Here is a 17590-nt window from a genome sequence, read left to right on the forward strand (position 1 = left end):
GAAAGTTGAGTTGAACTAAGTATGGAAAGCTCTGTTGAGAAATTTGATCTCTGCCTTGAATGTCATCTGGGACCATCATGTGAAAGGGAATTACATAATTATAGGTATGTTTTAAGAAAGTGGACTTTATGAAATTTCAAATCGAAGGGAGAAGAATAGTTAATTAATAAAAGGAAGGAATTAAATGTCATCAAGATTTTTTAAGATTTGGTGACAGATTAGATCTAGGAGATGGTGACCTTCTCCTAGATAAAAGGACCCAGGAATAGGAGTAGGTTTGTGAATAAAGATGATGAATTTGCTATGGGAGTTTCCAATGACGTAACTGTGGGAAACACAAAAGAAGGTTTTCAGGCAATTGGAAATGTGTATGTATTCTGGGAGAGACATCCTATTCAAAATTCATTCAAGTTCTACCACCAAAGCTCATGCATTGTTGAATATTACCAAACTATCCACACATGATTATTGTTTTATGTATTCTTTCAATAAATATTGTTTCAAATATTGTGAGGGCATATGAGTGATACTGTTAATTCTGCTGTGTTTTTGAATGTACATGAGTAGGAGGGTGCAAGTGTCATGGATTTGGTTAAATTTATTTTGGATCTTGAAGGATGAGTGGAAATTTACCTGGCAGGTATATATCTTGGTACCGACTGGACTGAAATTGTGAACTGAGACAACAAAATAATGAATGCACTCTAAAATGTAGACTGCGTGAACAATTTACTCTACCTTTTTATCTGCAATAAATTAATCCTTCTTGATTTGTGATTTTTTGTTTTTCAGAAGATATAACCTATTAATTATATCAGAGCTATATCTATAAAGTTAATTCACCTAATAATTGCCCTAATGTATCTTTTTAAAACTCCAACAAAAGATTGCAAAATGGTTAATTATTCTCTGATATTTGAAAAAGATACATGTATCATAATCCATTAGGAAAAATGTACTTAGAACTGAATATTAACACCATCCAACTTTATAGAATAAATATAAGACAGAAACTATTTATAATGAAAACAATGAAATGAGATATTGGACCCATATGCCAGTATTTAGCTTATCCTTTCCAGAGAAGTGTAGACACCAATAATGTATATTGATGAAATTTCCCATATGCCTTGAAACATTAATAAATTGTCACCAAAAATACATTTACTCTCAAATTTAAAAATTTATGTTATCTTGGTAACTGGGACTGTATTATCTCTCAGGAATGAGGTGATTGATGTTTCTGACATCTGTCCGTAAAGGACTAGTTAACCATACCGAGCCATTCTGCTGATGGTCCTATAGTTTGTCTCTTTCTCTCCACAGTCGGGATTATTTTGTCATTTTCACATCCACCAAGATAAGGGCTAGTGTGTTTATGCACACCAGAAGGTAGCTGGGGCTCAGAAATCTGGGTTCTAGCACCGACATTGCTAATGTCTATTTCTCTGGCCTTAGGCAACTCATTTTGCTTCAGTGTGCTTGAGTTTCTTCAACTATTAATTAAATTGCAGTAACTTGGGATCTTTCTGAGATTTTACAATAAATAAATGTGTGCTAATATATTTTTTTCAGGGAGAGATCTAGGTCCTACCCGTTAAAGTTCTTGACGGCAAACAACAGAAATCAACTTCATTAACTGGGATGAAAAAGGATTTTATTAGAAGGGTTTAGGCTCAGAATGCAAGGTTGAACAATCAACTCACGCAGCACCTCAGGGAAGCAAAGCACTGCCGAGAACCAGCCCCCGCTGCCATCACTTTTGAACTCTACCGTTCCTGGACACTAACTACTATGCTGTTACACTCGCCACTTTGTACCTTTGCTGTCACCTTCAAAAATCAAAGCCCTGCCAATACTGTCTGGTGTGTCTCTGTTCTGTCCGCCAGGGCATAGGAAGAGAGAATATCACTGTGGGAGAAGTGGGGCTCTGCCTTCTGCTGAACTTGGGACTGCCTCCAAGTAGAAAGAGAGACTGGTTGAAGGGCAGCCAGAACAACAGTATCTATTGCCATATCTTTCACCAGATTCGCAAAGGGATCATGACCCCAGCACTTCCGCCAAAAAAGATTATGAATCACTGCATTAGATTATCTTTAATTACAGCTCTGAAATTATATGATTCTAAATACTAATTTTCCCTTCTTCCATCATCTACCAACTCAGAATTTCTTTAAAATACAAATGCAGCAACAGAATGACTAACAACATCTCAGGGTCAGCCCTGAAGCATCATATGATCTTTTCAGTGGGTGTGTAATTATGATGGTCGGGCTAATGACAGAGAGTAACAGATGTCTCAGAGTAGTCACCCAGCTGAATTTCTTCCAAATCACTACCAATTCCTCAAACAAAATAAATTTACTTTCTCATACAGTCTTCTAGTACTGTGTTATGAATATATTAAGATTCAATATAGCTTAATGGTTAGGTGTACAAACTTTAAGGTTAATGTGAATGGATATAGATTTTGAATCTATCCTTATGAGCTGGGTCACCATGTAAAGTAACTTGGCCTCATTATGTCTCCGTTTCCTGTTTAGTAAAATGATAGTGATAATACTAGTCGATGTGTGGTATTATAAAAACAAAATGATAGAATTCATAGAACTATAGTGTTTGACACATAGTTACAGCTCAAGAAATAATGAAGAAAGTCATAATTATAATAGTTAAGGAATTCCCAACTATAAACCAACATTATTCTCCTATTTCAGTCTTGGCAAACATTTCAAAAATGTTTATACATTTAAATTTTAAGTTAAGAATAATAAACATATTTAGGTCATGTGCTTTGACATATGTTCCATGTTAAAATGAGTTTTGTTAGCTATAAAATTGATGCCAAAATATCACATCAAAATATACATATAAACATTTTTTTCTTATGTAGCAGATAGACCCAAAATAAAAATATTTTTAAAAATGACCACATTATGCTAAATTATGTCAAAATATATAAAATTGATTCAGTTATGTTAAATGGTATCATCAAACTAAGTTGAATATGAAATACCAAAATGACTGATTTATTCTTCAAAGATGAATGAAACTAAAAGTAGAAAGTAGTAAATATGAATGACTTCTGAACCAACAATTGTCACTTCCAATATCAACCTCCTTGGCATTTCTGATTGACCTTGGCTTACCTTAGGGTGGGTAAGAAAAGTTATTTGTTGAGCTATAATCAGGTGCAGCCTAGAACTGGTCCAGAAAGTCTGGGTTTAATAGTATACTTGTTTGTTTTTGAAGCCTTTCTGATTCTGTGAATCTCCTAATGAAAATGCTTTGTGTTTTGCAGGTAGATGTGAATGTGGCAAATGCACTTGCTACCCTCCAGGAGATCGCAGGGTGTACGGCAGGTTGTGCGAGTGTGATGATCGCCGCTGTGAAGACGTCGATGGTGTGGTCTGTGGAGGTGAACAGTTCTCACAGCCTTCTGCTACTGCATGCAACTTGCTTCACCTGCCTTTCTTATTCTACTTTATCTATCTATCTATATCTATCTATCTATCTATCTATCTATCTATCTATCTATCTATCTATCATCTATCATCTATCTATTTAATAATTCTGTTAAAAAGAAGATAAACAAAAATCAATGTACAATTAGACCTAAAAGCAATATACAGCTAGGTTTGTAATGACCTTTATATTCTTGGACTCTTGATTTAAGAGTATGTAGAGTACACAGTATGCTATTGAGAAAAGATTGTCGAGACTAAACTAAATTCTATAGAGATAGTGAAAGGCTTTGTTGCTACTGAACAGTGTAAAATGATTTCTATTACTCTATTCATAAATACTGATGGGGCGAGTAAGTATCATCTACAAATTTGGAAAAAAAGAAAATAACTTCCTAAGTTTAATTACAAAAGTCCCGTGATGGCTCTAAGACCTAAATAAAAGTTTCCTGAAAGTAAGAAACAGTGAAAAGAAAGAATGAGGCAAATAGAGAGTGGTCAACAAAGGTAACCAGAGGTGGTCAACGTAAGGGATTCTGAGAGTCCCAGAGGGAGCGTATCGACAGCAACTGCCTGAGATTTCTCTAGGGAAGGGAATGGGAGTCGACATTATTCTCCTATTTCAGTCTTGCAAAACTAGAGATGATGCTTGCTGAATACAGCTCCTTCCAGGTTTTCAGTACAATTGCAATGAAGTGAACATGGAATCATACTAAAAGAATATAACTGTATCTCTTCAATATAATTAACATAATGCAACTGGGAGCTATTATTGGTAAAAATAAAAACAAAATGCAGGTACAACTTATGAAAGACAGGGACATTATCACTATCATCCGTCGAATGTCCATATATATCTATATATTCTCTCTCTAACCAACCATAAAACAGTTGCAATTTGACCAAAAATTTCTTTTTTCTCTTCTTTGTGAGCCAAAGGTCCTTTTTAACAACTGTTGTGCCAGGTAGTTTATCTCATGCAGTCATGGCAGCCAACTTAAGTAACTGTTCCTGCTTTCTTCATCTTATGAATGGAAAAGTGAGTGATGTTTAAGGTGTTAATGTCCCCTAACTAAAAAGTGGCAAGCCCAGAATTTGAGCACTGATGTTCAGTTCACAGATCTTTCCCTATATCACAGTTTTCCCCAGGGTAACATCAAACTGATTTGACTTTATCTCAATATTACTTTTAGTTTAGATTGTCCCTTCACTGGTATTAGTTATGAGAAATATCTAAGCAGATTACAGTCTCTTTTTGTTAAGTAGATTATGTACTACTCATTTAATTCACACACACACACATATATATATATATATATATATATATATATATATATATATACACACACACACACACACACACACACACACACACATACCTCCATACACACACACACACACACACACACATACTTTGGCACCTAGAAAGTACCATATACATGTCTTGCCCTCATTATCATTGCCGTTTTCTCTGACATGCAGTGCCTCTACCTCACATAGGTCTCCTTGTCCATCTGCTTTGGTGACTTGGTTGAAATGGTTGATATTGTAGAAACCTGTTACAACTGCATCTCCTTTACACATTCCAGTGAGTACATTTTTGCTTTCCTTACTATTCACTTCTTCATCTTTACTCTTATGATGGTCAGTTCTATTGCTTGGAGAGGGATAGTTCAGGAAGAGAGAGGCAAATATGTCCCCATCAATGGTGTGTTTATGTTTACTCTATGTAACATAAAGCAGAAAAGTTACATATAATTTACAATCCACACATATACTCTGTTAGTGTTCCTCAACAAGGGAAGTCAAAGATACAGTCAATTTTTGTTATTCATGGTAGTTATGGTCTATAAAGTCGCAGTGAACACTGAATTAGTGAATACTGAATCATTGCTCCTAAGGAAATACAGAGCTAAGTTCATAGCATTTTCATCAACTGATCAGTACATAAGCTTGTTTTACATACATTTCTGTTTAAAGACACACTGTGTAATATACAGTTTATTTGTTGACACTGAACCCGTGACCAACAGCCCTGTAACTCATGCTCAGACAAAGATTATATAACATATTTTCTCTATAAGGCACCTTACAGACTTTTCGCGCTTAGGAACCCTAGATAGCACTTCAGCACTATACTTAGGGGCCATCTTAAACATTGAAATCACCAACAAAAAAGCCTCCAAATGTGAAAAGAATGACAATAAATATACTACAGAAAAGACACTAGTTTACAGTATAAGAACTGAAACAAGAAGGCAGAGTGTGACCTCTTTTGACCTTAAAGAGAAATGTGAACCTCAGGCAGCTCTCATTTTTTTTTTTTTTTTTTTTTTTTGCCATTCCTCTTGTGTTCTCGAATGATCTCTAAAGCTTCATGAGTATTGATGTGGGAACTACAAATAAATTTTAGTGAGTAGGCGAATTCTGCAATATGGGATCTGCAAATAATGAAGATCCACTGTAATTCACGTGAAACCTTACTGGAAACATGACCTCTCGCTTTAGATTTGCACTTGGCCTCAAATTGTGATTTCTTTACAACAGCTTCTAAGGGTACTTTGATTTCAATTCTAGTTTGTAAGCATTGTTTCATAGAAGGAATTATATGAGCCTTAACCATTATAGTCTTGTATTTTGTTTATGTTTCTGTAAGGAAAATATAAGAGACATGCTGTTAATTAACACGTTTGAAACCTATAGTAATTTTAGTACTATACAACATAGTAAATCAATTGCTAAGAAGATCGCAAGTTCCCATGCCTTTCATAAACATTTATGTAAATGTACTTTAACATTTAGAAATATAAATGACAATAGAGTACAGTACTTAAGACTATAGATTAAAGAGAGGTTTTCTTGGTTCCGACCCTGGCTGTTTCACTTATTACCTATATAACTTAAAGCAATTTACATAACCCCCATTTCTCATCTTTAAAATGATGATCATGTTGATAGCTACCTTGTAGGGTTGTTGTGAGATTACATGAGTTAGGATTGTACCTGACAAATAAGTGTCATATATATATATATATATATATATATATATATATATATATATTATCATTATTTTTATGTACATATAGAGAGAGTGACAGACATAACCAATTCAGGCAGAAATTTATGTAAACTCTATGGGATATGTAACAGAGGTTCCTGATTGCTTGTTAATTCCTTTTGTAACAACAATTTATTAGAAACTGTGACTGTCTGGTCTTCAATTTTAGATGGCATGCATGATTTCTCCTTTCTGTTCTTTTTGCATAAAGCAGTCTTTCTCCTCACACTTGACACTGACCTATTAAATCAAAGTAGCCGTCATTCATCTCAGAAGTATTTTTAGTGTCTATTACACAGTAGTGCACCTTCTGTGGGGTAGCTTCACATGAACTTGCTGAAGCATGAAGGACAATTAAGAAGACAGTAACCATTAGGGTTTCTCAAGCTACAATATGCATTGTCAAACTTTCTGTATTTCTCAGTCTATCTAAAAATACCCATTATGATAAGGAAAACTCTCTTATTATTTAATAATAGCCTATCACGTATATAGCAGATAATAATTAAATCAGCAAATACTCATTGCATGTTTATTCCAGGTAAAACCCTGCACCGCCCCTCAAACACACTCATGCCTCTAAATATTTTTTACCCCTGTGATGTCATGACCCCTGATCTGTAGCTTTCCTCTTGGTTCAATCTTAAATCCATGGAAACTTGCTCTGTCTCCAGCTATTCCACATAACTGACTTTTCCTGGGTTTATTAATAATTCTTAGTTGTCCAAATCCTGGGTTATTTCCAGTTCTCATTCTACACGACCATTTTTTAGCATAGAATTTTACTTACTCTACTCTGAAAACCCCATGATACATGGTCTCCTCCCTGGACCTGAGAAACACCTTTCCTACCTGTTTCTTCTCTAACTTCTCTCTTAAACACTTAGTTTCTTTTTCTTTCTCATCTTCCAGAGCTTACTGATAACTCTTACCTTCCCCTTGAAATGGCTTTGGATGTCTTTTCTGTGTACTGTTTGTTGTCTTCAAGTAATCTCAGCCTCTTTTTCTGCTTTCATCATTAGGTCAGTGTCTCTCAGGATGATTTCTTAACATCATTCCCCCCTGGCCTCAGTCTCTTCTTTTCAAATTCTAATTAAATATGTTTATATGGAAATTCCTCTAAATTCTGCATTGTTAAAACTGAAGTAATTATTTATTTCTTTATTAATTCAACAAATATTTATTGAGTCCTCAATATTTGCCAGCAGTAGAGATTCAGTGGTGTATCTGTAGAAGCTTATAATTAAGCTCAAAGGGTGGACGTTGACAAAGGAATGACAGTGAGGTGAATGGTCTGAAAAGAGAAGCACTAGTTTAACAGGAACATACATAATATGGAAATTTAACGTAGACTGGAGGCTAAGGAAGGCTTCTCTAATGCCTTCATATCTGGGTAACAACTGTATGATGTATAGTATCTGCCTAATGTGTATTAAAAAGCTAAGCATCACAACAACCACACTTGGATGCACTGAACTTAGCCAGGTGAGGGGAGGTGGATACAACATAGCAGTCACAGAGAACAGTGAGCACCGAGGCATGTGGAGGAACGGGAGAGTGACATGTTTAAGGAACATTTGAGAACCAGAGAGAAACCATGTATGATCAGAGATTAGAAAGCAAGTGAGAAAAGGGTGCAACATGTTTCATAAAACATGTTCATGATTTGGGGCTTTACTCAAAGGATGATAGGAAGCCACAGATGGGGTTTAAATGAGGCAATAACGTGATCACTCTATTTAGGAAGTGCCTCTGGCTGCTAGGTGAAGTATGATTTGTTGGAAAGAGTATGGGTTTGTGAGATTTGTGGGTGAATATGGATGTTGGGAGATAAGTCCTGGTGAGACATGAAGGTGGTTTAGCTAGATGCACGGCAATAGAGATGGAAAAACTTGAATGTATTAGAAACGACGTGGACAACAGGCTAACGAAACCCTTTACCTTACTGCAAGAGACTCTGACCCTCTGTTAAACAACTAGCTCCAGTTCCCAGGAAATAAATGAAGATGGTATATGCCAATGTTACCAGACAACATTGTTCATAGTAATAGGGACCTATGAATGATACATTTCAACTAGATAGAAAGAGACTATGAATGAACTATGAATGTCTGATGGAAATGCCAATCTTTTGGCATCCATGAGTGCCATGGCTCTGCCAATAGACACATCACTTGCAGGATTTCTGGAAGCTATACTTAGGGAATTGTTGGAAAAGATTTTGGCTTCATTGGAGCATAAAGTTTCTTCTAAACCAGAGAAGCCTCAACAACTGTGCAATATGGATCTCATTTCTGGGCATCTGGGCTGTGTTATCTGAAGAGAAAGGAATTTCCAGACCACTATATCGAACTCTCACATTCAAGAACTGCTGCAAGGGCTCCCATGGGGAAGAAAGCCTGATACTGTCCTGTTGCCAGAATGTGATTACTCTCCCATGTCTTTCTAAGGATACTAGTGCCAACTGTCAATCTAAATGCTTAGTTGAACTTAAGAGTCCCCCCCACCCCGCCCACCGCCCCTGCAACCACCATCACTTCCTTTAGAATACAAACATCTTTTATAGAAATTCATGATTGAATGATGTGAGTGAGGGACAGGGTAGAATCAGAGATGAATCTCAAGTTGCTGGTTGCAGCAACTGGATGGATGGAGGAGACTATGCTTTCGTTGTACCAATTGTCTCCATTTATTAAAAAATGATTTCTTCACAGAAGGCAATTAGAGATGAAGAAACTTAAATGTGTTATGATTTCGTTTCTTTTACTTGCTATTTTATTTTTTATTTTTGCTTCTTCTGAATAAGTTCTTATCATTTTTCCATTCTTCCATCGTTCTTCCAAATCATGTTTAGGAAGCCTTTCTGAAATTATTTTATGCTTCCTCTATACTACAATACCTCCATTACAACATCATGACCTTTTACTGTAAGTGTTCTTGGGTCTCTTTTGTTCAAGTCTATACAGTTTTCATGGATATAATCAAACTTTCTCTCAGAAAATTATTGTAACCTCCAAGTTAGGATAAATGTTGATGCTCAAGAACTTTTTTGAATAAATTATAAATTGAAGGAGTCACAAATAAGGGGAGTGGAGGAGTGCACACAATATTGTTTCTAGTTTTGGATCAGAGAATTCTTCAAGTTGGAATTAACATGGGTCTTGAATAGCTAATATTTAGAGGTGGTAAAATTGGATGTGAACATTTTAGGCCTGGGCAAACTAAGCAAAGGCACAGAAGTGAAAAAATATTTGACATGTTGAAGGAATATGTTTATTTCATTTTCTTACACTGAGTTTTTTCTCAGCTGCTCTTGAATCCATCTTAGGGAAAGATTTTTTTCAAACTATTTACTCATTTAACATTTATAGTAGATGTCATTTTATTTATTTTACTTTGCTCATCTTTAGATATAAGGAAATTTTAAAATACTTTTAAATTAACGTTTTTCTTTTTAACACTTAAAATAAGTAATAACATAAAGAAAAATATAAAGAAAATAAAAATAACCTGTAAATCCAAATTCATCATCCAAAAATAATATCTAGTGAAATTTCGATGTATTTCCTTTTAGTTTTTTTTTTTTAATTTTTGAGCGTTAGAACTTTTTCTTTTTTAGAATCTAGATTCATGAATCTTCTTCTTTGTGTGTTTCGATATTTTGTCTAGAAGAAAGTCCACATTCTATGGTGTATTCAGTTGCTTTAGTGTGTGTATATGTATACATTTTTTTCATACAAGATTTAAGTGAGTAAAAGTAACCATTTTCTTTTAAGCTAAGTAAGGACGTACCATGCAGCAAGATGAATATGAACCTCATATTCTGACAAATCAACATTTGGATTCTGGCTCTATTTCCTGCTTGTTGTAGTAACTTGGATTGGTTGTTTGGTCTCTCTACCTTGCTTTACTCATGTGTACAGTAATAAGGTTACCTATTGGCTTTGTAGCTGGTACTATGTGCCAAGTGGACATTCGATAAATATCCTATATATGTAGTGGAAAGTAAAAGACGGAAGTGTCCATCTCTATAACAGTACAAAACAATACATCTGTCTTAGGTATCTTGGGGCACTAGCTACAGGGTGTTTTGGAAGGAAGTTGGCATCACACAAATCAGCAGTTCTTTGTATCGGGGAAGGAATGGCTGGTAGTTTGTTCAAAGTATTTAGTCTCTTCATCATGTGGCAGCCAGTTGTGAATAGATCTTACTACTATGAATGTTTGGAACTCACTAACATCATCCTTCTGGTGTGGCTTCAGAGGAGAACAAAATTAAGAATCACTAATTTGGGTTATTTTCTCAGTTTACCTCCAAACACTGAGCTATAGTTTCTGTAAACTTTCAGATGAAGGGATGAACTAGAACCCTGTGTACCCACTGTGTGGTCAGAGAGCAAAATGCAGATCCCTAACTCTAAAACAGTGACTGCCTTAGTATTTTAGTAAACAACAAATAAATAAAACCAAAAACATCCATAAACCTACCTAATCAGCAGGCACATGAGAACTAACCGCCAATATTGTTTATCCATCTTCCTAACATAACACTAAAGATGATTAAACGAATTCTGGCAGACTGTGATAAATTAGCAATTGTACCTAAAGGTGAATGTAAGTAATTGCATAATTATAAGCAGTTCCGTTTTGATTACACCAAAATTACAACCTGAAAATGAAAATCATGAAAATGATTGGCAAAAAGAAAATTATTATGAAGTAAGACCATTCTCCATTTGATTAGCTTATTGGTGAGTCATGTTCAATGATCATAGATCAAATGTGGACCGTCTCAAAACATCTTTATTAACAATAAAAATTTTATGTGACCTATAAATGCATAGATTTTTAAAAGCAGATAAGTCACTACTGAAAAAACATGTTTTGTTCACAGTGATAGTCCCCAAGATGTATTCATTGTTTAGTGGTATGTGATTTTAAGATTCCACAGAAAACATACTGTGTACATGTTAGCTCTTGTGTGTTTAATCGTTTTAGCCTAAAATAAGCTTAATCAGAACCCTCTCTCCTGTACTGCATATACCCAAGGTGAGAATAAGAAATGGACTGCTTATTCTTTTTCTTCTTTCTTCTGTGTTCCTGGAATAGCTGCCCATGAGTCCAATTTAGAAAACAAGAGGGGATAATGAAGAGGCACCTTTTAATTACACAATCAGTTCACATTTCTTTAGAGAGTTCTTTAGTTTGTGGCTGCAATTTGGAGGAGATCACGCATCCTGAGATGAGTGCAGTGATCCCTGGCACTGCTGGGTTTCTCATATTAAGGAAGACCTCAGGCCACTCACTCAGGCCAAGTCTTTTTTAGCTGGACAATATAGTCATTTGTGGAATTGTCTCCAAATTACATCTTAAAATCACAAACATCTTTCCTGAGTTCGTAAGTGTACCAGTTAGGACTGCCGTTGGATGAAGGTAATTGACACAGATAAGTCTGCTGGATGTCGCTTCGGAGATGGATGTTGAGGTGACTGAGAGCTGTCAACGTCTCACACTTCTATCTTCACGTCCACTCTGCCTTCCCAGTATGACTTTTATCATTATGCTCATAGAAAACCTCCAGTTGTGTCTATTTCCCAGGAAAGAAGAAAGGGGAAGGAAAAAGGGCAAAGGAAAAAGGACATACACTGACTGAGGCTGTCTCATTTCCATTGGAAGATAATCACTTTCTTGGCAACCTCACCCAGGAGATTTCTTTTTATATCTCATTTATTAGAGCTCTGTCCTTGGGGTGCCTCTAGGCCAAAAGGAGCCTGAGTAATCAAACATATTCCAGATAGACATAATATCGCTTCTTTGAAAAATAAAAAAACAAAAAAACAAAAACAGATGTTCTAATATTAACAAGGGGAGAAGAATATTGGGCAGATAATATGTCATATCTTATACAGTTAGAATCCATTCATGGCTCAGTTTCCTAATTGAGAAGCATCATTGCAATGTTTTAAGAAAATGTGTCTCTGAGCCATAGAATTTCATTGGACAAAGTTATTGTCTAGAGCAGTTGTATCCAATAGAACTTTCAGACATGATGAGCATGTTCTAAATCTGCATTATTCAACACAGCATGCATTTGTCACATGTGGCTACTGGGCATTTGAAATGTGACTAGTGCAACTGATAAACTGAATTAAAAATTTTATTTAACTCAGTAAACTTAAACTGAGTTAAATAAAATTTTTATTTATTGGCAAATAAAAATTTTTATTGGCAAATATTTTATTGTGTGGGACGGAATAAAAATAGGAACAAAAATCACTGATGGGAGTACCAGATCCAAGGAGGTAAGTATCTAGGAGAGGGTGAATGGCACTGAAAATGGAGATGAAATTGAAGGCTACTTGCCTATGTAAGAATCTGAAAAGTCAAGTGAAGGCAGATTTAATATGCTTCAAATAATTCATTATGCTAGCTCTCTTTACAAGTTTATTTTAGAATGATCTATTGTACACTTATATGAAGATAACATCACTGGATTCTATTAGCAAGCAGATATTGTCCTCACTTAATTTTATATATATGTATATATATTTCAACGATTCTGCCACTTTAGGTGTTCTAGTCATAGGCCTGGGTGGCAACAGAGTAGTCCTGGTTCAGCAAAAGCTGACCAAACTACTCTTATAATCTCATTTTCTTTTAAACTGCAAGTTTCAAGAACATTCTACTTGGTAAGCCTCCTTTAAGATCTCCTTTCTCACCTTATGAGACAACTCGATCATCTTATTTTTCTCCTTCTTACTGAATGTGCCTACTTGTCTGGCTCCTCCTCATTTATCTTAACTCTAAATATTGGAGTTTCCCAAGACTTACTACTTCTCCGTAGGTGGGCTCATTCACTTCCAAAATAAATGCCATCTACTGTTTGAAACTACAGTATGTACACTCCTAGCCCTAACCTGCCCTCAATACCAGGCTCATGTCAACTGCTTCCTTGACCTTTCCACTTGGTTGTCTTAAGAGTAAGGTTAAAAAACAAAACAAAACAAAACACATAAATAAAATGCAACCACTGCAAATGCCAACTACTGGTGAGTATGGAGAACAAGTGGACTTGCATACATTATTGTGTGTGTTACTTGTCACAACCACTTTTAGAAGCTCTTCGGTAGTATCTCCTAGGGTTGGACTCACACTTGCTCTAAGACCCCAAAATTCTACTCTTAGGTAAATAAAAAAATTCTACAAAAAAGAAAAATGAGCATCTCAAACACAAGAGGCTCAAAACAGCTGATTCATTGCTCTCAATCTCCCCATCCTGCAGCTTCCATAGTTAATATATAACATTATTGCTTGCAATATTTCTCTATCCAGAACACTTGTTCTTTTTTTCTCTCGTCTGCCACATCCAAGTCAATAAGTCTCACAGGCACCACCACCAAAATAGATCTCCCTTCACTTCTCTTTTTTGCAATGCCACCATCCTACTTTAAGCTTCCATCACCTTTCACTTGGACTACTACAATACTCTCTCGCTTTTCCCATACTCAATTCCCAGCACAACTTAATCTCTCCAATTTAGTTGCAAAAATAAATTTGTAAATTGTAAATTATATCACATTGTTCTTGCTTAACACTCTTCTATGATTTCCTTTTTCTGTTATAATAAAATTTAAACTCCTTACCAAGAATAAACAGTTTTCTATGTTCCCATTCTTGAATATTTTTCCTACTTTATTATTTATTCCATTTTTCTTACTCATTATTCTTTGAACACATTGCCCTTTTTTTTCACTGCCTGTAAGATGCCAAGTTCTTTCTTATTCCCAGAACTTTTCATTAGCTTTCCTAGAACATTGCCTCTCTGGCTCCTTCTCATCCCCTGGGTGTCACGGAGCCCGCCCTTCCCTGACTACTCCAGTTAACAGTGTTTTCACTGTCGAATGTACTAGCACCCTTTTAAATTCTTACACAGCTCAAGTGCATTTGTTCACTCGTTGCTACTTCTTTTCTTCCCTGGTAGACAGACAGTAAGCACCACAAAGGTAGTTCTAGTATGATGCCTGGTGCACATTAATAGCTCTTGAATGAATGACTAAAATTACAAGAGTTTATAAAGAAGATGTTATTGAAAACTTAAAAAAAAAAAACTTTTTTAACTAAAGGGAAGTCATACAAATAGCAAATCAAAATATGTAAATACCAGTGCATTTTGACCGTTGTCTGGCTAGATGCCAACTTAACATTGTAGAAAGATAAATGAAGTAATAAATAAAAATAATTACCTATCATCGAATATATGAAAAGGGAGAAGAGGAGAGAGAAATACTGGAAAAATAGCTTGGGATTCTATTTCAGGAACCTAAAACATAAGGAAGTCTGAAGTAGCTAAATTTCATTTCATAAACATTAGGGAGTTATATAGCACTAGATCCCAAGACTGTGATTTGAGTAGTGTGGTGCTACAGGAAGCTGTGAGCAAGAATATTGGAGAAAGACATGATCGGAAGGTTTCTCAAAGTTTTATAATGGTGATATGAGTAGATATTTTGGAGGTAGTTTTAACGGGACCTGGAGACTCTTTAGATGAGGAGAGTGAGGGAAATTCAAAAGTGATACAAAACATTTTGATCTGGTTGGAAGGAAAGTTGTATCATTATAATGCAGAAGAGTAGTTTTAGAAAGAAACTTATATGCGGATCTAGAAGTATTAATTTTGGATACTAGTAGAACACAAAATATGGAATCACAGGAGTGGAATTTAGGAGAGATTTAGCAGCTGGTGGTATAGCCCTATGATAATTGTGGTTATCGGAAATTCTGTGATGTGATGAATTTTTCAAAGGAGAGATTACAGAGAGATAAAAGAAGACAATTATAGATAGACAATCAGGCGATACCTACATTAATCAGGTCAGAAAAAAGGAGACTAAATAGAAAAGGACTATTGAAAAGTTAGGAGGAGTCTAATGTAATAAAAACTAATATAGGAGAGAAATTTTAAGAAGAAACTGCCCATAAATGTCAAATATATACCTTCAAATTATGCAGCAGCTAAAAAATATAGGAATTAAGAAAAGACTTCTTGATGTCTCAAATTCATCATCTTTATTTCCCAAAATGAAATATAGAGGCGATGTGACACAATGGAGAAAGAGCGGACATTGAAATCAGAGAAACTGGAGTCAAGTTATGATTCTGTGTGGTTGAGCTATATGATAAGGGGTAAAATTACTTTATCTCTCTGAGCTTCAGTTGCTTGACTGTAAGATCGGGATAATACCTGACTCAAAGGGCTGTGAGATTAAATTCAATAAATCGACATATGGATAAAAAGAGCCTCTTGGAAATAGGTCTATTAATCCAGATTCCTTTTGAGTTTGCCTCCCAATAACTTTGGTTTTCATTAACTTCCAGATGATCATGTGTTATGTAAAAACCTTACCTGGGTTTCTGGGAGGTTAAGTTAATCATAACAATGAATTGCAAACAATTAAGCATTGGCCACTAATCTCACCTGGTGCAAAGCTGAGTGTAGGAAGAGGTAGAAGGAATTGGTTTACTCTCGAAGGCTCTGTCAGAGCAAATGGTCAAAACAGAATGGTGTCGACAGATCCAGAGGGGCTGATCAGTCTGAATGATGATTTCCTGTGTCTGTGAGAGGGACAATTGTGTCCATAATGCCTGATTTTGTATATCCTGGTACCTAGCAAAATGCTTTGTTTATAATAGATACTCAGTAACATTTTGTCAAACAAATAGTTGTTTTGTTTTTTTTTTCTATTTGGAGCCATCTGGTTGTAAGGTAATGCACATATAGGAAAAAGAATAAGGTGTTGATTGGAGACAAATTTAAATGGAAGATGATACAATCTAACGGGGTGTTGGTGGCAAGCAACTAGACAAACGTATATGCTAGTGAATAACTGTCACAAAAAAATTGTGTATATTACCGAAAGATAGACTTCACAAAATATAAGAGCCAATGAGAGAAACAAAAAGAAAAATAGTTAAACATATGAATCTAAGCCTCAGGATGGTTTTAACGTCTATGCAATAATAGACACCATTACTTAAACTTATGTCTGTTCTTATTAGTAAGTAGAGAGTTACACAGATAGAGAAATGTAATACTGGATGCCATTCTTGCAGAAATTAACCTTTTATTTTTATTAGTAAACAATAGGAAAGCAATCAATAAATGCTCAAGCAATGGTCACTTGACTAGCTTTGCCCATTGGTCTGAATGTCATGACGTGAACAATGATGAAAAGCATGAATACTCTATACTGATAAAAATGCAAATGAAGATGTATTCTGTATCAAGAATGGATGGTAAAATTCCATTTTAAATTGTTTCAAAATTTCTCTCTCTCTGGAGTCCATCTCTTAAGCTACATTGAAGAAATGTTCATATGAAGCTTTTAAAAAATTACATGCCCAATTGACTATGCATAAAGAAAAAGTGTGTTTGCTTGAAGAAAAGTGTGTTTGCATGAAAGCCTATGTTTGTATATTTCTTTCTTAAAAACTATGATTTGGCTGGATATTTGCCCATCTCCTTCTCTTACCCCACTCTGTGATTGCTTCACAGGCCACGGCACATGTTCCTGTGGTCGCTGCATTTGTGAGAGAGGATGGTTTGGAAAGCTTTGCCAACATCCCAGGAAGTGTAACATGACGGAGGAACAGAGTAAGAGTTTGTGTGAATCAGCAGATGGCATATTGTGCTCAGGAAAGGGTGAGTATCTCTGCCGGAGCTTGGACTGGATCCTTATTGTGACACATGGTTTGCGCAGCAGCCGTAGCAAACTTTTTCAGACTGCACTTTGTGTGAATGAAAACCACTCTGTCCTCTGCTTACACCAGACTTTAAGCTTGAAAGTTAACCAATGAAGTTTAGTATTTAAGAATATAAAATGTGTAAGATAGGTTTCATGAGAAAAGATTTTCAGCCTCTTGTAGTAGACAATCTTGCTGCTGAATGAAATAGAACTAATAATTGTTTAAAGAAGAAAGTACAATAAGATATACTCGGTACTGAATAGACAAAAAAAAAAAAAGGTAAATGGATAGTTCTTGAGTCCACCTGTGAAAGAGCAGAGCCCCA

The 17590-nt window shown here is 35.5% G+C and overlaps 1 protein-coding gene across 1 annotated transcript in view; it reads left to right on the forward strand.

Annotated features, from left to right (window-relative positions):
* ITGBL1 (integrin subunit beta like 1) overlaps positions 1–17590 on the forward strand; it is a 173927-nt gene that overhangs the window by 146037 nt on the left and 10300 nt on the right. The window contains exons 8-9 of the mRNA XM_039848971.1: positions 3302–3418; positions 17075–17221. Coding sequence (XP_039704905.1) covers positions 3302–3418; positions 17075–17221 — 264 coding nt within the window. The remainder of the gene's footprint in view (positions 1–3301; positions 3419–17074; positions 17222–17590) is intronic.

This window comes from Pteropus medius, unplaced genomic scaffold (assembly GCF_902729225.1).
Source record: "Pteropus medius unplaced genomic scaffold, Ma_sr-lr_union100, whole genome shotgun sequence".
Classification (NCBI taxonomy): domain Eukaryota; kingdom Metazoa; phylum Chordata; class Mammalia; order Chiroptera; family Pteropodidae; genus Pteropus; species Pteropus medius.